Source organism: Tursiops truncatus, chromosome 2 (assembly GCF_011762595.2).
Source record: "Tursiops truncatus isolate mTurTru1 chromosome 2, mTurTru1.mat.Y, whole genome shotgun sequence".
In the NCBI taxonomy this organism is placed as follows: domain Eukaryota; kingdom Metazoa; phylum Chordata; class Mammalia; order Artiodactyla; family Delphinidae; genus Tursiops; species Tursiops truncatus.
Window position 1 is genome coordinate 157,728,448 of NC_047035.1, and position 24,268 is coordinate 157,752,715.

At 43.7% G+C, this 24,268-nt stretch overlaps 1 protein-coding gene across 8 annotated transcripts in view; it reads right to left on the bottom strand.

Moving 5' to 3' along the window:
* The window catches only part of PDSS1 (decaprenyl diphosphate synthase subunit 1), a 62,508-nt gene that overhangs the window by 15,151 nt on the left and 23,089 nt on the right, over window positions 1-24,268 (bottom strand). For 3 of the 8 annotated variants that reach the window (XM_019933310.3, XM_019933307.3, XM_033852387.2), the window contains 4 exons: window positions 9,062-9,142; window positions 8,848-8,961; window positions 3,124-3,204; window positions 14-348 (listed from right to left, as the gene is read on the bottom strand). In XM_019933310.3, the coding sequence (XP_019788869.1) occupies window positions 208-348; window positions 3,124-3,204; window positions 8,848-8,961; window positions 9,062-9,142 (417 nt within the window). In that variant the 3' untranslated portion in view covers window positions 14-207. The other 5 variants (XR_004525373.2, XR_004525374.2, XM_019933309.3 and 2 more) reach the window with 4 other exon arrangements.

Here is a 24,268-nt window from a genome sequence, read left to right on the forward strand (position 1 = left end):
CAGGACTAGAATGACAGATTCAGATGGTTTAATGACATTTAAAAAGTTTTCTGAAAAACTTTGCCAATAAAAAAAGTCCCATTAATAAGGTGGAAATAATTTTTTAAAATGATTTTTTGGTTACCTGCACATGAAGCAAAGTATACTCCACAGAATTCTTTAGGCACAGTCTGGTAAAATAGCTGCCAGAAATAACAGAACGAGCTGTCATTTATCTCTTGTGAGCACGATTTCTGAAAGTTGTATGAGGGCGTCTCTTTCTGGGGATGGTCGAAGTTTACTGATCTCTCTCACTGCTTCACGGCAGTACCGCTGGGCGAGGTAGGTTGTCTGCTGCACACCATCGCTCTATGGGACACAGGACAAAATACAACAGAACAGATGCATGTCACCCACTGGGATCAGCTCTTAAATTCCTGCTATATGAGTTAAAACATACTTTTGAGATCCGGTAGTGAGGAGCCGAACTGTGTTTCAAATGTTCTCTCTCCAACTCACAGAGCTTCCTCCGCCCACTTCCTTTAGGCCCCTTTCTTAGACAGAAGCACGTTTTTATTCTATTAGCATGCCAAGCAGTGAACTCATTAATATCAAGTAACCTTCTATTTCCCTCTATTTTTCATTTAAGCATTAGAGTTTTTAAAAAGTTCTGCATATAAAATCTATACAGTAAAATTCCAAGTGAAAGTTAACACACATACATGATAAATAAAAGTACAGAAGAGCTTACGATGAAAAGCAACAGTTCCCTTCTTCCAAAGGCACCAGTTTTATCTGTTGGCTTTAATGTTTCAATTCGTAATTTTAGTTGTTATCTATTGCCTTTCTGCTAAGAAAGACAAGGATTTAGCCCACCCATACTGTCTCCTAATTTGACCACTGCCTGCTATCTTTAGTTCTAATACAGATTACTGTTGTCACATCATGTGGCATCGACTTCTGGCTTCATCTTTAAGATGAGGACACCAGTGCTCCTTCTCTTTCCTCTATGTTTACACTAGAGACTTGACTTGCATTCCATTCTGTACCCATTTTTTTATGTTGGTTCTTTCTAAAAGCTAAACACTAATAAAATAATTACATTTACTATTTCCATTATGTCAAAATGTTTACTGCAGAATCTAGACATGTACTGTGATTTTATTTCCTTCTCCATGGTTCCCTCTGTCATTCAAAACAGTATTTGTAGTATCATGGTTGAGAGACCTCTGGTTTTCTGAACCAAGTTACACAAAATATGACTCAAAATACGACATGTTTTAGTTTGCTTTGCCTTACCGTACGGAAGCTCACTTCTGAATATAATTGCCTCCTTCTCTTCGTTACTTAGACTGACTGCTTTGTAGCTCTGCCGTACAGCTGCCATCACAGGATGACTTTTCATTGAACTCCGGTTCATTCCACTGGTTCTAGTACCCATGTCTTTCTCTTTTTGGTGTTTCCACAGTTCTGTTGCACATCAGCAAATAACTTACCCAGAATCTGTATACTGGAAGTCAACTTTTTCGTTCTTTGTGTAACAGTGACATTGGCCTTCCTACTTAGTGGATGGTTTACTGGATACAGATTCTAGGTTGAAAGCGTTTCCTCATCATTTGGATGGCCTTGCTCACTGCCCTCTAGAGTCCAGGGTTTCGCTGCACCCTGAGCCAGTACTGAACTTTTCCTTTTGTAGGTGACCACCTTTTTTCTGATTTTTGTTTTTTCGAGTCTCTTCCTGAAATATTTGTTGCATGATTGTACTGATCCTGTTAAGAGCCTTTCGCATTTTCTTCTAGAAGCTGCTGTATTCATTTTGAAGACTTCTTCAATGTCACATTCCAACAGTTCTTCAGAGTTGGCTTTTCACATTCATTTAAAATTTCTTAGAGCTCGTTCTTATTCACTGTTTTTTAGAAAATATTATCCTGTTCTTGTTTGATGAATGCAGTATTTTTGAATCCCCCTATTATTTTTCCTGAGTCTGTTTAACTTGGTCTCACTCTTTCATTCAGTGAGCTTTAATCAACTATTTAGCAATCCTACTAAATAAACCCGACTTGTCCATTCATATTTAGTGAGGGAATAGGGGCTAGGAGCCCTGCGGCTGAACAGGCAGCTGGAGTTCACAGGTCTTTGGAACATTCCTGTGGACTTGTTGCCTAAGTGCACCTCTGCCCAGGCTTGCTGGAACTTCAGCGTGTGGTGTAAGAGCCACAGTTAATTTCCCTCTTTTCAGTCACACTTCTCACTTTAGCCGTCAGTAACATCATCATTTCTGAAGCCATGACCACTCCCAGGTATACTGCCTTCTTTATCAGCTCCTGCTGCCCTCACACTGAGTTTTTAATAGTACAGCCAAACTACCCTCTAAAAAGGTGGTAGCCATAGCACGTTATGATTAACCGTATAGAGAGTTAAGGGGTTTTGCTTTGTGGAAATTTTAAAAATCTGAAAGGTAATTACTTGGAATTCTTTCAGGTATTTGACTTAACGACAGATCTCAGACTACGACTGCTTACTAAAAATTGCTCACTCTCTCTCATTCATGAGACCTATTGGCTCCAAACGGCTCATTCACAAAATACAGTGATCCAAACTGAAAATGTGCAAAAAGATCTGGCTTCCACAGAAAAGTTCTGAGGATATGTGGTGCTATATTTGAAATAAGCTTATAGCCCCTGAAGGTTAAAGTTTAATTTGCTATGTTGGTTTAAAATTTTTTCAAAGGTACCGTTTCTTTATTCGCACATTTACTGCAGTTATGTAGGATGGACGAGGAAAGCCCAGTTTCCTAGGGCTCGGACAGGAGGGGAGTCTGGTGACGGGAGGACAGCGGAGCTGCTGTGGTGGACGCGGGGGAGACTGGCTGCAAACCAACAGGCCTACCCCTGACTGCACGTGGGAACCCCTTAGAGTTCCCCAAAATGTTAGCGTCCAAGCCCCACCCAAGGCCAATTACATTAGAATGGGAAGACTTCTAGAAGAAAAATGCATAATATAACTTTTTCCTTCTCAGTTTCTGCCAAATCAAGAATTGATCAAACTTAGTCTGTGTCAAAAATTCGTTACGTTATTTGTTTAAAGAACTCTTCTGCCACACTGTACCTGCTGTTGCCTTTCTTCTTTTTGAAATCCTCTCACCTGTAATACGTATTGTCTCGCTCTGTCCACATCTCCTGGTGAACTGAACCGTCTCATTATCATAGCATTCATTTCTGGGAACTAACCAGAAAGAAAGAAAATCTATTTAATGCTCTTGGGAGAAATCAAATGTTCAAACACTAGTAGGTAAAAACAGGTAAAAAAAATTCGCAAAAGTGAGTAAATGTTTAAGTGATGGGGGCGGGGGAGCAGCAAACTAGCGATTAAAAGCAGCAGAGCTAAGAGGACGCCCGTTTCCGGGTCCAGGGACGAGCTGGTGCACAAGAGGGACAGCCGTTGATCCATGTTCCCTCCACTGTTCTGTTGTATCCCTGGTCCAGGGCCGAGTCAGAGAGAGAGGAGGAGCAAGCATTCACCTCTAAAATCTCCTTACTGGCTTCTCTTATGGCTCTCAGCTTTAGGGGCCTACCGGGCCTCTCCCCCGAGGTTTCTAATTAAGTAGCGCTGGGGCCCGAGTGTGCACTTCTAACATGTCCCCAGATGCTTCTGGTCCTGTTGGTCTCTGCTGACAAATTAGAACCACTGGCCTAAGAAGAAGGTGGGCAATCTGTTTTTAGTTTGAAACTGAGTGACAACCGAAGGCTACCGAGGTCTTTGAGCAGAGGGCATCACAGGCAGAGCTCCGCGAGGCGGCCCGTGGAGGGGACGAGGGCAGCGCGGCTCGACACCGCCGGCCCTGGAGTCACGTGACCCTGCGCCATAGTTTGAAAAACTTTAGTCATTTCTAATATGCAGCCAAGGTTGAGAACCATCGGATTAGAGAGACAGAGGTAGAAGCAGCAGTCGGGTTGCTGTAGTAAATTCTAAAGACCAGTGGTAAGCTGATGGCAGTAAGAGGAAAATAGAAGACAGGTACAAGACGCATTGAAGACAAAATCTATGTTCTACAGTACTTGGCAGCAAGGTAGGAGAACTGTCACCATGATCGGACTTGGGAAGCCAGGACACTGTCTAGCCTGGAGCTCTAGTCCTGGTGCTGCCACAGCTGAGCCCCTCAGCCTGCTCATCTGTGTTAGGAAGGGGCTGAGCTACCTGATCAGAAATCTCTTAGTTCTACCAACTTCCGGGTCCATGAAATAAGAGGTTAAGAGGGGTCTGGTTCTGGCTGCGGCAGTGCTCACAGCAGCTGCCAGCGCTTCCCTGGCAGTGAGCCCGAGGGATGAAAGCAGTTGTGGTCCTGTAGCCACCGCCTCGGTATTAGTAATCCTAGAAGGAAAAATAGGGCAGAGAGAGAAAAGTCTCAACTAGATGATGGCAAATGAGGAATTAAGAATGTTCCTTTCAGAGCAAAGTACGTGTCCAGACAAAGCAGAGGCTGCTAGTAACATCCTTATGAAATTTACAGAGCCGGCAACTGGTTAGTTCTTAAATGAAAACCCGTAATTAGTTTTAGGTACTGGCCTTTTAAGAATAAAAATTGAAGTTTCATAGGAAACAAATCAGGAAAGCTCAAATCAATTTTACTGGTCAAAAGTCAAATCAAGTAGGCATTGGTCTTAGTTTCTTAATACCACATTTCAAACTTGGATTTCTATAAGGCCGTATATCCTCAAAGCTAATGTGATACTGTCCTGGGCATCTGGTAAAATTACCATTTTTAGGGTAGACGAGCTTTTTCTGCAGCACCAACAACAATGGTAAAATGTGCTGATTGGGCGGTTTCTCTGATTCCTTTTACTATAAAAAGCACTGAGAAAGCAAAATTTGAAAAAAACAATTTTTTTTCTTCATTGAGTGTGACTACATCCTTCCTCTGACACATGTAGTGTGTGCAATCTTAATGTGCAAGTATCAATATCAAACTCTTCCCTGAGGCACTCCCCTGTCCCCAGAATGTGTGAGAAGAAATAAGAAATGTTAACAGGCAGATGTGCTGAGAAATAAAGTTCCTGTTGGCCTAGGCTATGATTTTACGAGTAGGAAAATCATCCGTGGATGAATCAGAGTCCAACTGTGAAATCTGTCCATAAACTCACGACAAAGGCGATCAGTAAACTGTAGTGAGCTTGTTACTCGAGCAGAACTTGGGTGACTCTAAGGCCCCAACAGTCACAGCGAGCAGAAGCCCGTGCAGCTGGTGCGGGGCTGGTGCTGGTGACAGCAGTGGAAGCATGACTACAGGCTGACATTTAGGTCTGCTGACTGATCGCAGAAGGAAGGAGAGAGCTTTTAAAGGGTATTTGGGAACTAATGGAATCTCACCAAAAAAAGAAAACACTTCCATTTGGTTTCTGAAGATCTTGAAATCCAATCTCTATTCTTTAAAGGTTTACTTTAACATAAGGTTTTTGTTTTTATAGACAGTATGTGTACACATATACCTGGAAGGACAGTCATCTCTGGGACCTCCCAGCAATCCAGAAGCTTTTCTTAAATACCCTGTTGTCAAGAAACCCCTCCAGAGAGAGGTCAAAAATAGTGAATTCCAGACAGAGGGACTTTCTATCAACAAACTCCAATTTCAAGACAACCCAGCATGCTAAATAGGGAAAGTGGTTTCCCAAGGCTGCTTGTCTTGGTCCAGTGAAACTCCATGTTCATAAGCAGAAAAGTTCAAAGACTAATTTATCTAATCTGCAAACGAAACTCACCTACCTATGGAGAAAGATGACAGACATCTTGCCACTACTCCACTAAACGGGCAGGTTAAGGACAAATACTGAAGGCCGACACTGAGACTCCTCTGAGTGTCGTCAGTGCCTTTTCAGTGCGGGATCAGCCAGTCCTCTGCTCTGGGCGGCCTCCCAGGGCTCAGGCCCATGGGGCACTTGCGCTGATCGCCACGAGCAGAGGCAGTAACACTGCAGCGTGTGGTGAAACGACTCTGGTCTTTGAAGACATGGAGTGTTTAATTGCCTGTTGTGCCGTTTACCAGAGGTTTCATTCTGGCCAAGTTTTGAGCATCACTTTCTTACTTGTAGAAGGCACATAATACCTACCACAAAAAGGAGTTGTGAGATCAGAGTTAACAAACAAAAGAATCCTTTGCAAATTATAAAAACAATGCATTTTCATTAAATGGAGATATGGCACGTTCTCATGTTATTTTGGGAACTTGTTTTACCCCAATCAATCTTAGCTCCAAAATCTTGACAAATTTCTGACCAAGAACCTAATTTTTGACAGTATAATCTGCTGTAGAGCCTAAACTTGATGTTATAGTTGAAAAGAACTTAGACGTATCTAACCTAACTTTTGGCCCATGTGCTGTGAGACAGAACAATCAGTCTGCTTAGGAAACAAGTCCTGTCCAGAGCCGCGTCGTGCTCGGCCTTATTTGTGTCCCTTTTCTAAGGCTGCACGATGTGCCTTGTAACTCCTTTTCCTGCTGCCTTCTGGACAGACAGGAAAAGCGCTGTCTGCTGAGGGTGAGTATGTGCCTTGTGATGCTGGGATTTCCCAGTGATACACACACAACTGTGGTTTGGGACACTGGAAGCTTTTGTTTGTTCCTTTTCCTTGCCTTTTTAAACCATCATTTTTTAATCTCTTGTAGGTAACTGACAAGTCAATCTGTAGGAGTGGTCCATTTCCCCGACTTTGCCCCTCCGTATCTGAACACAGAATTAGTCATACTCCTTTGTGTAGAGAAAAGCAAATGCATTTCTTTTGAAATATGTTCGTAGTGAAACACAATCAGAAGAGGCAAGCATTCTCAGTCATCTTAAAATTGAAGCAGGACTCAGCTGTTAACTTAGTATCACGGGGCTCATGACAATTATTTATACTTGTAAAGATTTCTATCAGCACAGCCCCCAAGGCTTTTTAGTAGATGCAGGCTTCTTCAGGGAAAGGTGCCTTCCTCAGGCATCCTGATAAGCCCAGGGCTGCAGCAGCTCAGTGCAGCCGGCCCAGCTTGTTTTCCTTATTCACATTTCCTCACCAGGGCCTGGGGAACAGACTCATGTCTGCAGCTGTGCACACGGCAGCCAGCGCCTTGTCTTCCGAATCTGAGGATGCCTTACGTTTACGTGGCTCATGAATCCTCTGCTCTTTTGTGGGTTAATGGTTAAAAAAAAAAAAAAAAAAAAAAGTCCCTCACTCATGCTTTAATGCACACAAGGGGATTTGACAGATTTTTGCCAGAACGCGGCACACGTATGAATACTCTTCTTGAGTTCTGGGTGGGCGAGTCAGTCTGTGTGGGAGAAAGGAGCCACTCCTAGCAGCCCTTGCACTTCTCACCTCTGCCTCAATGTCCTGAGAGGCTGCCCAGAGCCTGGTCATCAGCACCTCCATTCCCTGCCCTCGTTCCTGGGTTGACTGCTGTCCGCTACTGGGCCGCCCAAGGTAAGCGGCCCAGCCCCCAAGCATCAGCCTCCTCAGAGGGTCACCCTGTTTACGGCTCTATTAATAGTGACCAAAAGATGACCTCTCCTTTCTTGCACCAGCAACTGATCGAAAGCAAGGTTTCTGTAATATCAAAATGGAATCATCGAGGTCTATGGAAGACATGATTTATCTTTGTAAATTTTGAGAAAGAATAGAGGCAAAATCTTCGGAAGACTAAAAGTTACACAATTTTAGATCAAAGAGCTAATTTCTGATTTCGTGGCACAGCGATGACCACTTTACTGCTTTGCTCAATAACAAATTAAATACCACTAAGATGAAAATCTATTCAAAAGCTGTCCAAACACCAGCTAAGGCTCTACTTCTTTCAAAGAGCATCTGGCACAGCCAGAAGCAGCGTGGCCAGGGGCCAAAGCAGGTTCTGGAAACGTCTGCCTTGCAAGTCACCACAGCATCTCTGCAGCTTCTCCTCAGCTTTTCATCCATATTAAGGAGAAGATAAAGGTAGCTTAACTTACTTCCTTAATTGACAGCCCCTCAACCTGGAGAAAGGAGGAATTATGTGGTTCTAGTGCATTCCACTGACTTCCTGACATTTTTGAGGCAATGGCTGAGGCTCTCTGAGAGCAGCAAACAGTCCCATTAAACTTCTAGAACTGGAGAATTTCTCATGCTTGGAGGCCTTCCTGTGCCTGTTTAAGGGGCTCTGAGGCACAGCCAAAGTCCAGCCCTATCATCAAGATGTAGACACCATCCGCCTTGTCAGTGCCCAGGACACACGGAAAGAGTCACAATGCTTCCTTACATGCACACAGTGCTTAAGTTACATAGTACCTGCACGAACATCATCTCACTTAATCCTCACAATGACCTTAGGAGGAAGGCTGTCATCTTCTCAATGTTACAGATAAGGAAACGGACAGAGTTTAGATGTGGAATGACTGGCCTGGACACCTCAGTCCTGGAACTAGGATCAAATCTGGAGCTGTGGTCTCTTAGAAATGCTTTCCATCTCCTCATCTAACCTTCCCATCAGCCATGCCTGGAAGGTCCTGGTCCTGCAGGGCTTCTCAGCAATGTGTCCAAGGGAGTTCACAAAACCTACCTGCTAGGACTTCCCTGGTGGCACAGTGGTTAGGAATCTGCCTGCCAATGTAGGGGACACAGGTTCGAGCCCTGGTCCAGGAAGATCTCACATGCCGTGGAGAACTAAGCCCGTGAGCCACAACTACTGAGCCCGTGTATCACAACTACTGAAGCCCACGCGCCTAGAGCCCATGCTCCGCAACGAGAGAAGTCACCACAATAAGAAGCCCCCGGACCATAATAAAGAGTAGCCCTCCCTCGCCGCAACTAGAGAAAGCCTGCGCACACAGCAACGAAAACCCAATGCAGCCCAAAAAAACCTACCTGCTGACAAGCAAATAAGACGGGACCGGTGGCTAACCCGAGCTTCAGGTCGGCTGAGGTCGGCTTGCCCATCCGGTCAGAACACGAGGTGAAGTCCAGGACGTCATCTATTAGCTGGAAAGGGAGAAAGGGCTGTCACAAGCACCACACCAGTGTCCCCGCCACCCTGCCAGCTGGACCAACGGGCCACACTCTTACAAAGCAGCGGACCAACCTGAAAAGCGAGTCCCACGTTTTTTCCGTATTGATAGGCAATTTCATGTACCACTGGGTCAGGGCATCCCAGGACAGAGACCTGAAACAGAGGATCCTGAGATAGGCCGCTGGCAGGGCAGCAGCCCCGGAGGGGGAGTCATGCCTCCTTCCTCTTAGAAAAGAGGCAGTGAGGCTGGATTATGTGCAGTCAGGAGAGACTGCTATCAGGAGACCAAACACGTACAAAGTACCTGTGTTTCAAACGTTTGTAATGAAAGGATTTCAGCCTCAGATTGTTTTCTTAAACTTTAAGAAAACTCTCCTTTTCCCCCTTCTTTCACAGGATAAGCCATCTTTCCCACCGCTCAGAAAAAACTGAGTTACAACTAGACCAGTTCTGCTGGTCAGCCTTTTTGACATGCAAATGAAAGAGACTCCAGTATTTGAAATGCTGGCTTCCAGCACTCAGCAAACCTCGCCCAACTGTTGGCATTATTTTTATTTTTCTACCGACTTACCCTTGTTTTAGGGATAGATATCTAACCTGATCTAATTGTACACAGGATGTTGCCATGTTTATTTCCCCATTTGTAGTCCTTTCTTATAATACTTTTTGGTGATTTCACTTAATTCTGTAATGCTATTATTTCTTGATGTATCTGTAATAGCCTCAAGTCTCATGCCCCTGTTCCTATTGTTTCCATATTTCTCTCATTAGAAGTCATGTAACTGTATAAAAGCCTTTTTTCCCCCTTTCCAGTGGGGGAGAAATAGGACTTCTAAGTCTTCTGTAAAACTACAAAAAACCCAGCTGGCACTGGCCACTCAGTGCGTTTCCCCGCTGCTCTGCTAAGCATGCAAAGCAGGCCCGGCCACATTTCAGAGAACAGATGTGGTAAAAACCAGAATGGGGGGTGGGGGAGGAGAGGGACACTCCCCTACTGGAGAGGGAAGGTCTGTACTGACCCCCGGAGAGCCAGACGGCCTCTTCTGGCCCACAGGCACCACGTGACCTCTGTGTGTCACTGAGTCTTTCTGCGCTTCAGTTTCCTCATCTGTAAAACGGAGGCTCTTAAGTGCCTACTGCAGAGGGCTGCCGTGAGGAATACACGTGATGCTACCTGTAAACGCTCAGCACAGTGCCGGGCAGCTAGTTCTAACTCCGTATGCCTGCTGTGACTGTGAACAGTCCTCCTCCGCTCCACCGGACGCGCAAACAGGAGCCTGGAGAGTGTCCAGGCACCTCTGCTGCAGCCAGAGCACAGGACCTGCTCGGCCCTGAGAAGGTTTCTGATGACTGGATGAAGCCTGTGCCTGTATAATGTTTGGCCACACATCCTTGATAAAAAAGCGCACATCATAAAAGGCCAGGCGGCCCCTTACTTGAGTGAATAATAAACTCAACTGCTTTCACCAGCAAAGTCCTTACCACCGGCAGGCACTGACCCACAGGCTGTAGGGAGGGATCTATGAGACCACCCAGGAGACAGTGTAGAAATTTTGAAAGAAGAAATGCATCAAGTTGTCTGAGAGAATGAGTGCATGGCAAGGCTTGGGCAGCCTGGGATACGCTGAGCTCAGAACACAATGACACCCCCTTCCAGGCAGAAATAACTCATAAAGCAATTCTGTAGACAGGGTAACGCTGTTTCCTCAACACAAAGCAGCATAGAAATGCAAACTTCCTTCCTGAGAAGTCAAAGATTTTTAAAAACTCCATTCTATTTCTAAACTCAAAGAATTAAAATTTATGGAGTATATATGATGAGCACTTTACATTATCTTAGTTAAATTTCACAACATCCCATAAATATTTCTTCTGCGGTTGATGACAGTAAAAGCTAACAATCACTGCGCACGCTCTATGCGCTGGGCGCTATTCTGATTTCTCCCATTTTAACTCACTGAGGAGGCAGCTGCTGAGACACAGAGGGCACCAGACATTGCAGGACAAGGAGACGGTGGAGTCAGGACTGAGCCCAGGAGGTCTCCTCCAGAGACTCTTCTTCATCACTCAGCTACACTGAGCTTCCAATGGGCCTCAAAGTCAAGGCTCAGACAGGCCAAGTCACGTGGCCCAGGACGCATGAAGCCTTGAGGTCTGCCTGTGCTGCCCGCTGCGGCTCACAGGTGCAGACACAGAAGCCCGCTACTCCTCAGCGGGCAGCTTCTGGCCCCCAGGCTGGGAAGGGACATTTCTGCTCGATGTCCAGCAGTGCAGAGCAAAGAGCACCCCTCACCCCTGCAGAGGCCTACTCCCCCGACCCAGGTGCGGACTGTCTGGATCTGTCCTACCCAACCAGGAAAGGCAGAAGCGATGCAACCCCCAAAACAGAAAACAAGCGTGCTGCTGGAAATGAATGCTTCTTGTCCTTAGCATCACAGAGATGCCTCACATCTTTCTGGAGAAGGGTGGAGAACAAAGAGCGATTCGGTAAAAGAAAGCAGAGCTCAGCTAACTGTTCTGTCTGAAGCAGGCCCGCAGCCAGGCCACGTGGTGCACACGTGTGTCTTTGGGGGGAAGGTCCACAGCTTTCAGGAGACTCTCCTACACCTTGCCTCAAAAAGGTCAGAAAGTCCTGTTTACACTGGCAGGGGCACAGCACTTGACATTTATCAAGCATCTCTATCTTTAAAGGGTGTGTTTACACCACCGTAAGAGTTAATATACGTACCGTGGTATTATTTATTAAAAATAATGGAGGGACTTCCCTGGTGGCGCAGTAGTTAAGAATCTGCCACCAATGCAGGGGACGTGGGTTCGATCCCTGGTCCAGGAAGATCCCACATGCCGCAGAGCAACTAAGCCCATGCACCACAACTACTGAGCCTGCGCTCTAGAGCCCACGAGCCACAGCTACTGAGCCCACGCGCCGCAACTACTGAAGCCCATGCGCCTAGAGCCTGTGCTCCACAACAAGAGAAGCCACCGCAATGAGAAGCCTGCGCACCACAACGAAGAGTAGCCCCTGCTCGCTGCAACTAGAAAAAGCCCATGCACAGCAACGAAGACCCAACGCAGCCAAAATAAATTATTTAAAAAATAACAATAATAAATAAAAATAATGGAGATTATTGGAGCTCCACCATTACATAAAAAATATCAAAACAGGTTGTTGTCAGAAACCAATGGAAAATATTGTGAGAAAACATTTTCAACATAGTTATCACAGATGATGGGCTAATATTCTTAATATATAAAGATCTCTTTAAAACTGAGAGGGAAAAAAGACCAACCACCCATTAGAAAAATGGGCAAAAGACATGAGTAGACAATTCACAAAAATTAAAGACATAAAAACGGCCCTTACGGATCTTAAAAGGAGTTCCACTTCACTCAGGAGAGATGTAAATTAAAACCCCACTGTAATACCATTTCTCATCTATCAGACGGTCAAATATTAAAGTCTGAGGCCACATTCAGTTAGTGTTGCTGTACGGAAACAGGCAAGACCCGCCCCTAAACTGCTGGTGGAAATGCATACGCACAGCCCTCATGGAGGGACGTTTGATAGATTCTAACAAAACCACATACGCCGTTACTTTAAAACAGAGCCCAAAGGCACACCTCTAACAACACAAAAATACATCTGCACAAGCTTAGTCACTGCAGTGTTATTTGTAGTTACATCAGAAATCGGGATGTCCGTATATAGGAATGCTGAGTAAACCATGCCATATCCACACGGTGGGATACGATGCAGCTGTTTAAAAAGAGGAAGAGTCTACAAATCGGCATGGACTGACATCCACTGTATACTGTTAACTGCAGAAAGCAAATGCAAAAGCAACACAGAAAGCAGTAGAGTATAATACTGATTTTTGTTGTAAGAAAGAAGGGGAAATAACATGCATGTATGTGCTCATTTGTGTAAAAAGAAACCCAGGAAGGAGGAAGTAGACACTAAGGAGACTGGTGACTTACAGGGTGGGTGGAAAGGATCGGGTACGGCCAGGGTGAAAGGGATGAGCGGGCAGCCACCTCTTGTACACTTGACTTCCGGAGCCACGTTAATGCTTCACACGCTAGAAACAACAATCACCTCGAAACCAAAGCACAAAATCAGTCAGAATGGAAGGGAATCCCTAAAATGGAATAAAAAGGAACCGAACCATATTTCAAATAATAAAACCACTGCAGCGAGACAGGGAGAAAGGTAAATTTTGAACACAGAACTGTGACAATGTTATCCTCAAGCTAAAGACAAAAGGAACTATAAATACTGAACTACTAGGTTTTTTCATAGAGATATGAGCCATCAACTTTTAACCCCGTATGGTATATTCTAGGATTGAGCAAATAAATATGTTGCAGAGAATGGGGTCCACGTTTCTTACTTTTGGGGAAGGAAGTTACAAGTATGGAAAGGCAGAATGTTGGTATAAATCATGAAACCTATAGTATGATAAAAATATGATACCTCAGGGGTTTGAATAAACACAGATGGATAGAGAAAGACATAGCTATACACATATCCACATACAGAGATTATACACACACAAATTCCCTAGCTCTGTCCACTGGGAGAGCCTAGGAGCAACGATACCCAGTGTCCAGGTCTTGATTTCTAAATACCATTCTCCACCAAAAGGAACCAGCACCCCTTGGAGAAATGATGGATCCCAGCGCTGGGGAGGACAAGACAAGCTTGGAACATCTCCTGCCAGAAATTAAGGAAGTACTGAAAGAATGACAGGGACAGATTAATAGGACACAGGAGTCAGGTTAAAGGGCCTTTCCCATTGGCCAAATACGGGACAACTGAGCATTAAAATAACAGTAATGGTTACAATCCATAGACTAAAATAGAACCCAAGAGTCCATACAGATGAGCTCTTCCTTAGAATAAAATACGAAGTCTATCGCAGAAGTGACGTGCAGGAGGAATGATGGAATGAGCTCTTCCTTAGAATAAAATACCAAGTCTACCGCAGAAGTGGTGTGCAGGAGAAATGATGGAATGAGCTCTTCCTTAGAATAAAATACCAAGTCTACTGCAGAATTGACGTGCAGGAGGAATGATGGAATGAAACCGTCATTTGGCAACTGTCTCAGGAAAGAATCACAAATAGACGTTAAAAGCAGAGTCAGAGTTTGATATGAAACAGAACCATTTACATAATCTCAAAATACTTCCCCCAAATAGGGAAAAACAGTCAACTTAAATGGAAGAACCTGGTAGACATGACGTTAATCAAGTGATCAAAATGAACGGACCGGTCACAGGACAAAGGGCCATGGTGCACCCGGCCTCCCCATGTGGTGGCCTGAAGGGGCAGCACTGCTTCTGTTGTACCTGCCCCAAATTCACAAGCTTGGGCCTCACCTTGAGAAACACCAGCCAAACCAACCTGAGGGGCTCAACAACATAACCGGCCTGGACTCTTCAAGATATCAAGGTTATACAAGGGCAAAGAAAGACTGAGGAACTGTTCCAGGTTAGAAGAGACTGAAGATTCAGGACAGAGAGGGGAGCAAGATGGCGGAGCAGGAAGACGTGGCGCTCACCTCCCCCCACAAACACATAAAAATACACTGACATGTGGAACAATTCTCACAGGAAACCAACTGCAAACTGGCAGAAGATTTCATATACAACTAAAGCTACAAAAAAAGATCTCTATGTAACTGCATAGGCCGAAAAAAAAAAGGCATCAGGATGAAACTGGTGCCCCTGGGAGGGATGGTGAAGGAGGAGAGGTCCACAAAGGCAGGCCCTCACCCTGGGGAGCCCCCCGTCTGCTGGGAGGTCCACTGGGACAGACAGAGGGGCTGGAGGGGCTGGACTCTGCTCGTGAGGAGTGCATGTGTGCGGGCTTACCAGCAGTCACAGCCAAAACGGGCACTGACACCTGCCACCTCATCGCACTACCCAGTCCAAAACGCACGCCAGACGGGGCTACTAGTATAAACAGCAGCTAGGCACTGAATCTCAGAAGGACGGAGTGGACGGGTCCTGGAGAGGACCTGGTCTAGTTGCATGGAGACAGCTGGGAGGGCCTGGTGCATGGTCCAGGCCGAACCTCAGAGCCCACTGTCTGCGTGCACATAGCGGGGCTGGGTCCGTCAGTGGTGGACTTGGTATGCAGACTTAGTGCACACACCGGGTGATGCCACAGAAATGCTCGTCTTGGGCGGACAGCCCCTGGGGAGGAGTATGCAGCAATTCATTCCCCAGCAGCTATGCTCTGGTTTGCCCGCCCCACACCGCAGCTTGGAGCTGGTTCTGGGGCCAACAGGTCCTGGGAGAGGCAGATCAAGTCCCAGGCAGCAGCACAGCCACCTGCAGCCACAATGCCCCAGCCCTTAGCACCAGCCCACTCCACACCACAGCCTAGCACTAGATCTGGGAAAAAAACAACAGAGAAAGGGACATGACCTTGGGCTGCTTCTGGGCAGAGGTGCAGATGCCTGCACTGGTGGCGCATAGTTTCATGGTGGCCACATGGGCCTCACCTGCTTCAGCACTCACCTCCTTTGGAACAGAGCACACTCTCAAGGGCAACAGAGCCTTACTGAACCCAACCCTTAGGGCACCTACTCCAACACCTGGGGAGCAGACCTTGCCCCTGACAGGGCTGTGACAGCCACAGAGCAAAGAGGAGGTCCTGCCCAACTTCCAGTGCAGGCTCTGGTCACCACAACACCAATCACACCCCTTATCAAGGGGATAATAGCCAGCACACTCTGAGGAAAGACACGGCTGGCATCCACACCAAACACAGGCCTCACACCAAAAATACTGGACTCACAGTCTACATAAAAGCACCCCTTGAAGACCACAGTAGACAACTGATTCTCCTAAATTCGTAGAAACAGAGAAAGTTAAGTGAAATTGAAAAAGCAGAGGAATTACTCCCAAAAGAACAAGAGAAATACCCTGAAAAAACAACCAATAAAACAGAGCTCACCAGTCTACTAGACCCTGAGTTCAAAAAGGAGGTAATAAGAATGCTAAAGGAGTTAAGAAAAACTATTGAAAGAAATGCAGATCACCGTAACAAGGAACTAGAAACTGTAAAGAGGGACCAATCAAAATTAGACACATCATTTATCAAGATAAAAAACAATCTAGAAGCAGACTAAATGACACAGAACAAATATGTGATCTGGAAGACAGAATAATGGATATCACCCAATCAGAACAGCACACAGAAAGACAAATGAAAAAAAATGAAAGCAACATACGAGATCTATGGGATAATATAAAGCGTGCCAACCTATGCATAATAGGGGTTCCTGAAGGAGAAGAGAGAGAGAAGGGGACCAAAAATGCATTTCAAAAAATTATGGCTGAAAACGTCCCAAACCTAAAGAAGGAAATAGATAGCCATGTACAGGAAACACAAATAATCCCAAACAAGATGAACCCAAACAGACCTACAACAAAACATATCACAATTAAAATGGCAAAAGTTAAAGCTAAAGAGAGAATTCTGAAGGCAGCAAGAGAAAAACAGAGTCAGTTACAAGGGAACCCCCATATAAGGCTATCAGCTGATTTCTCTGCAGAATCTCTGCAGGCCAGAAGGGAGTGACATGATATATTCAAAGTCCTGAGAGGGAAAACCCACAATCTAGGGTACTTTAATCAGCAAGATTATCATTTAGAATAGAAGGAGAGAGAATGAATTTTTCAGACAAGCAAAAACTAAAAGAGCTCATCAATACTAAACCTACCCTAAAAGAAATATTAAAAGGCTTTCTCTAAATAGAAAAGAAGCAAGAATCTATAGGAAAGAGAAAAACACAATAGGAAAGGCAAATATATAAAAGGACTGAAGATCACTTAAATAAGACAGCACACAGATTAAAAAACAATCAAAAAATTCTGTAAAAGTGATTATAACTACAATTAACAGCAAAACGATGAACATGAAGATGTAAAATAGGACATCAAAATCACAAAATGTGGGAGACAGGAGCGAAAAAATATAGCTCTTTCAGAATGTATTTGAACCTATCAGTCTAAAGTAAGTAGATACTGTTATGAGTCTACATACTTGAACACCAGGGTAACCACAAATCAAAAACATACAACAGATTCACAAAAACCAAAAAAGAAAGGAACTCAAGCATAATACAAAAGAAAACCATGAAACCACAAAAGGAAAAACAAAAAGAAGAAATTATCAAACAAGAACTACAAAATCGGGCTTTCCTGGTGGCGCAGTGGTTGAGAGTCCGCCTGCCGATGCAGGGGACATGGGTTCGTGCCCCGGTCCGGGAAGATCCCACATGCCGCGGAGCGGCTGGGCCCGTGAGCCATGGCCGCTGAGCCTGCGCGTCCGGAGCCTGTGCTCCGCAATGGGAGAGGCCACAGCAGTGAGAGGCCCGCATAGCGCAAAAAAAAAAAAAAAAAAAGAACTACAAAATCAACTGGAAAACAAGGTTTAAAATGGTACTAAATACATACTTGTCAATAATTACTTTAAATGTCAAATGGACTAAATGCTCCAATCAAGACACAGAATGGCAGAACGGATAAAAACAAAAAAACCCCAAAAACCTACAATATACTGCCTACAAGGGACCCACTTCAGAGCGAAAGACACACAGATTCAAAATGAGGGGATGAAAAAAGACATTTCATACAAATGGGAAGGACAAGAAAGAAGGCATAGCAATATTCAAATTAAAACAGGCTTTAAAACAAAGTGCATAAAGAAAGACAAAGAAGGACATTATACAACAATAAAGGGATCAATACAAGAGGACATTACAGTTGCTAACATATATCCACCCTATATAAGAGCACCTAAATACATAAAACAAATACTAACAGACATAAAGGGAGAAACTGACAGGAATACAATAATAGTAGGAGACTTTAACACCCCAATGACATCAATGGACAGATCTTCCAGACAGAAAATCAATGAGGCAACAGAGGTCCTAAATCACACAACAGACCAGTTGAACTTAATTGATATCTACAGGACACTGCATCTAAAAAAACCCAGAATACACATTCTTCTCAAGCATGCATGGAACATTCTCTAGGAACAGACCACATACCAGGACACAAGATAAGCCTCAACAAACTTAAGAGGACAGAAATTATTTCAAGCATCTTTTCTGGCCACAACATTATGAAACTAGAAATCAACCACAGAAAGAAAAAGGGGGAATAAAATGAACACATGGAGACTAAACAACATGCTACTGAAAAACCAATGGGCCAATGATGAAATCAAAGAGGAAATCGGAAAATACCTCAAGACAAACAAAAATGAAAAGACAACCTTACAAAAATCTACAGGATGCAACAAAAGCAGTTCTTAGAGGGAAGTTCATAGTGATACAGGCCTTCCTCAAGAAATAAGAAAAATCTCAAACTAAACTACCACCTAAAATAATTAGAAAAAGAACAAACAAAACCCAAAGTCAGCAGAAGAAAAGAAATATAAAGATCAGAGAAGAAAAAAATAAAATAGAGATTCAAATATCAATAGGAACTTCCCTGGTGGCACAGTGGTTAAGAATCCACCTACTGGGCTTCCCTGGTGGCGCAGTGGTTGAGAGCCCGCCTGCCGATGCAGGGGACACGGGTTCGTGCCCTGGTCTGGGAAGATCCCACATGCTGCGGAGCGGCTAGGCCCATGAGCCATGGCCGCTGAGCCTGCGCGTCCGGGGCCTGTGCTCCACAACTGGAGAGGCCACAACAGTGAGAGGCCCGTGTACCGCCAAAAAAAAAAAGAAAAAAGAAAAAAAAGAATCCACCTACCAATGCAGGGGACATGGGTTCGAGCCCCAGTCTGGGAAGATCCCACATGCTATGAAGCAACTAAGCCTGTGCTCCAGAACTACTGAGCCTGTGCTCCAGAGCCCGCGAGCCACAACTCCTGAGCCTGCGTGCCACAACTATTGAAGCCCGCGAGCCTAGAGTCCGTGCTCCGCAACAAGTGAAGCCACCATAATGAAAAGTCCATGCACTGCAACGAAGAGTGGCTCCTGCTCACCACAACTAGAGAAAGCCCACAGAGCAACGAAGACCCAATGCAGCCAAAAATAAATAAATAAAAAATTTTATTTTTTTAAAAAAATCAATAAAACCATGAACTGGTTTTTTGAAAAGATAAACAATATCAACAAGCCTCTAGCCAGGAATCACCAAGAAGAAAAGAGAGGACCCAAATAAACAAAATAAGAAATGAAAGAAGAGAAGTTATAACCGATACCACAAAAATACTAAAAATCATAAGAAAATACTATGAACAGTTATGCCAACAAATTGGACAACCCAGAAGAAATGGACAAGTTTCTAGAAGCATACAGCCTGCCAAAACTAAGTTAAGACGAAACAGATAATTTGAACAGTCCAATCACTAGAAGTGAAATAGAATCTGTAGTAAAAAAAAAAAAAAACAACTCCCTGCAAACAAAAGTCAAGGACTGGATTGCTTCATTGAGGAATTCAACCAAACATACAAAGAAGAACTTAACACCTATCCTTCTCAAACTATTCCAAAAGACTAAAGAGAAGGGAACACTCCCAAAGTCATTCTATGAAACCACCATCACCCTTACACCAAAACCAGACAAAGACATAATAAAAAAAGAAAATTACAGACCAATATCTTTTTTTTTTGGGGGGGGGGTGGTACGTGGGCCTCTCACTGTTGTGGCCTCTCCCATTGCTGAGCACAGGCTCCAGACGCGCAGGCTCAGCGGCCATGGCTCACGGGCCTAGCCGCTCTGCAGCATGTGGGATCTTCCCAGACTGGGGCACAAACCTGTGTCCCCTGCATCGGCAGGCGGACTCTCAACCACTGCGCCACCAGGGAAGCCCCAGACCAATATCTTTTTTTTTTTTTTTTGCGGTACGCGGGCCTCTCACTGTTGTGGCCTCTCCCGTTGCGGAGCACAGGCTCCGGACGCGCAGGCTCAGCGGCCATGGCTCACGGGCCCAGCCGCTCCGCGGCATGTGGGATCTTCCCGGACCGGGGCACGAACCTGTGTCCCCTGCATCGGCAGGCGGACTCTCGACCACTGCGCCACCAGGGAAGCCCAGACCAATATCTTTGATGAATATAGATGCAAAAATCCTCAACAAATATTACAAACCAAATCCAATAATACATAAAAAAGATTATATACCACAATCAAGTTGGATTCATTCCAGGGTTGCAAAGATGGTTCAACATATGCAAATTAATCGATATGATACATCACATTAACAAAAGAAAAGACAAAAACCACATGATCACCTCAATAAATGCAGAAAAAGCATTTGATAAAATTCAACATCCATTCATGATAAAAACTCTCACCAACTGGATACAGAGGGAACATATCTAAACATAATGAAAGCCATTTACATCAAACCCACAGCCAACATAACGCTCAATGGTGAAAAGCTGCAAGCCTTCCCACTAAATTCAGGAACTTGACAGGGATGCCCACTCTCACCACTTCTTTTCAACATAGTATTGGAAGTCCTAGCCACAGCAATCAGGCAAGAAAAAATATAATAAAAGGTATCCAATTTGGAAGAGAAGAGGTAAAACTGTCTCTATTTGCAGATGACATGATCCTCTATATAGAGAATGCTAAAGACTCTACATAAAAACTATTAGAACTAATAAATGAATTCAGCATAGTAGCAGGATACAAGATTAATAAAAAGACATCTGTTGCATTTCTTTACACTAACAATGAAATATCAGAAAAAGTAAAAACAAAACAGAACAAAACAAAACAAAAACTCATTTAAAATCACATCAAAAAGAAAAAAAACACCCAAACTTAGGAATAAACTTAACCAAGGAGGTGAAAAATCAATACATTGAAAACTATATAACATTGATAAAGGAAACAGAAGATGATTCAAAGAAATGGAAACGTATCCCAGTCTCGAATTGAAAGAATATTGTTAAAATGGCCACGCTATCCAAAGCAATCTACAAATGTAATACAATCCCTATCAAAATACCCATGACATTTTTCACAGAACTGGAACAACTAATCCTAAGATTTACATGGAACCACAAAAGACCCAGAACTGCCAAAGCAATCCTGAGGAAAAAGAACAAAGCTGGAGGCATAACCCTTCCAGACTTCAGACAATACTACTACAAAGCTACAGTAGCAAAACAACATGGTATTGGCACAAAAACAGATAGATCAACGGAACAGGATAGAGAAGCCAGAAGTAAACGCACACACCTATGGTCAGTTGATCTACAACAAAGGAAGCAAGAATATACAATGGAGAAAAGGTAGTCTCTTCAACAAATGGTGATGAGAAAGCTGGACAGCTACATGTATATCAAGGAAATTAGAACACTCCCTCACACCATATACAAACATAAACTCAAAATAGTTTAAAGACCTAAATATAAGACATGACACCATAAAACTCCTAGAACATAGGCAAAAAATTCTTAGACATAAATCACAGCAATATTTTCTTAGATGAGTCTCCCAAAGCAAAAGAAATAAAAGCAAAAGTAAACAAATGAGACTTAATCAAACTTAAAAGTTTTTGCACAGTACTGTAAGGGAAATCATCAACAAAAAGAAAAGACAACTATGGACTGGAAGAAAATATTTGCAAATGATGTGACCATTAAGGGGTCAATATCCAAAATATACAAAGAGCTCATACAACTCAGTATCAAAAAAGCAAACAACCCAATCAAAAAATGAGCAGAAGACCTAAATAGACATTTCTCCAAAGAAGACACAGAGATCACCAACAGGCACATGAAAAGATGCTCAACATCACTAATTAGAGAAATGCAAATCAAAACCACAATGAGGTATCACCTCACACCAGTTAGAATGGGCATCATCAGAAAATCTACAAATAAATGCTGGAGAGGGTGTGGAGAAAAGGGAACTGTTGGTGGGAATGTTAACTGGTGAGGCCACTATGGAAACAGTACGGAGGTTCCTTAAAAAACTAAAATAGAGCTACCATATGATCCAGCAATCCCACTCTGGGCGTATATCCAGAAAAGATGAAAACTCTATTTCAAAAAGATACATGTACGCCAATGTTCATAGCAGCACTATTACAATAGCCAAGGCATGGAAGCAACCCAAGTGCCCATCAAGAGACGATCAGTTTAAGAAAATGTGGTGTATATATATACAGTGGAATATTACTCAGCCACAAAAAAGAATGAAATATTGCCATTTGCATGGACCTAGAGAATATTATACTAAGTGAAGTAAGTCAGAGAAAGACAAATATATGATATCGCTTATATGTGAAACCTAAAAATCAATACAAATCAATCTATATACAAAACAGAAACAGACTCACAGATATAGAAAACAAACTTATGTTTACCACAGGGTGCAGGGATAAATTAGGAGTATGGGATTAACAAATACAAACTACTATAAGTAAAACAGATGAGCAACAGGATTTACTGTACAGCACAGGGAATTATATGCAATATCTTATAATAACCTATGGTGGAAATAATCTGATACAGATATTACTGAATCACTTTGCTGTACACCTGAAACTAACACAACTATACTACAAATGAACTATAATTCAATTAAAAAAAAAAAAGAAGGGCTTCCCTGGTGGCGCAGTGTTGAGAGTCTGCCTGCCGATGCAGAGGACACAGGTTCGTGCCCCGGTCTGGGAGGATCCCACGTGCCGCGGAGCGGCTGGGCCCGTGGGCCATGGCCGCTGGGCCTGCGTGTCCGGAGCCTGTGCTCCACGGCGTGAAAGGCCACAGCAGTGAGAGGCCCACGTACCGCAAAAAACAAAAACAAACAAAAAAAAAGATTCTTGACAACTAAATGCCACATGATATCCTGGGCCAGAAAAAAATTTTTCCCATTTGTTACTGATATAACAATATTACAACAACTGTTAAAATTTGAATAAGGTCTATTTGTAGATTAGATAAGAATATCATAACCAAAAATAGGTGTTCAGCAGATATGACCCACAAACCGAAATTCTGTGGTGGCCCTCTGTAGCTTTGAAAATGAGGTAACAGGAAGACAGTCAACTGATTCCAGGCCACATGCAGCACTCGAGAGAAAAGAAATTCAGAAAGAAATGAGAAAAATACATGAATCTGCAGGATTATCATACCCAGTTCTGGGTTCAAATCCCAGCTCAGCTGCTGTCTGACTGAGTAACACCGGATGGGCCACCCCTCTGGTCTCATTCCCATCAGATTTTCTGGGGAACGAGGCATAGTGTTCATTGGTAAGCTACACAACGTATTTTGCATGACTATGTGTAGAAACAAGGAGCCAATCATCTTTCAAGATTACTTCTATTTTTAACATCAATCAGTGTCCCAAAGCAATCCTAAACAGCCCTCTCTTAATCTTAATACTATTTTCCATTAAATAGCTCTTAGGACAATGAATTATAAGCTATTAAGTTTCCTTCAAATTCCCCTAACATCTTGGAATTCCATTAGTTCTGCTATAATGATTCTGATGTTTAAATTCTCCTTACTCCTTCCTTTTGGCATCTCTAATTTGCTTTGCATGCGTTCTTTCAGAGCTCACGTCTTTGCGTTTTAAGTAGCAAGATTGCACAAACATAGCAATTCTGAATATATAACACCTCTGGAACATCTCTACCCATAGGCACTTAAATATAGAAACTTTTATTCAGAGAGCTCACACTGAGATTCTGCTTTATTATTGCAACAGCTCTGGAGCTTAGGAATAAATCGCATGAAAAGTGGGTAGTTCTGGGGTGATGCCAGCATGCCTCCTAGTGGACAGTATAAAAACATTTCATTTTTAACGAGGTTCGGGCCATATTAATATGCAAGTCCACTTTTAACTTGCTGATCTGTGAAGGATGAGGTCCTCTTTATAAGCGAATACACGTGCTATCCTGTCTTGGCTTCTTAAGCAGAGGAGAGTGAATTAACTCTTTCCTTGATGACGTGGCTCCACTTCTGCGGGCCCTTGTAGGACTCGATCACTGAGTGCACTAGTTCATATTCTGGCTCCCATGTCACGCTGCTGCCCTGGGCCTGTGTGGACAATGACCCTCAGGTTTTCCAGTTCCAACAGCCCCACTACCTGCTAGTGCTTCTAACTGCAGTCTCAGGCCTGTGAAGTTGTTGCTGAGCTTCCCCTGACACAGTAATGTGCCTTATGAGGATGGGTCTCCATCTTCGTGGAGATTTTGGCATCAAAATCCAATGAAGGATTAAGGTCACAGCTTTATGGCCCCCATTTTAAGTCAGTTATTCTTTTATTTAGCTTTCTAGTGTCTATCAT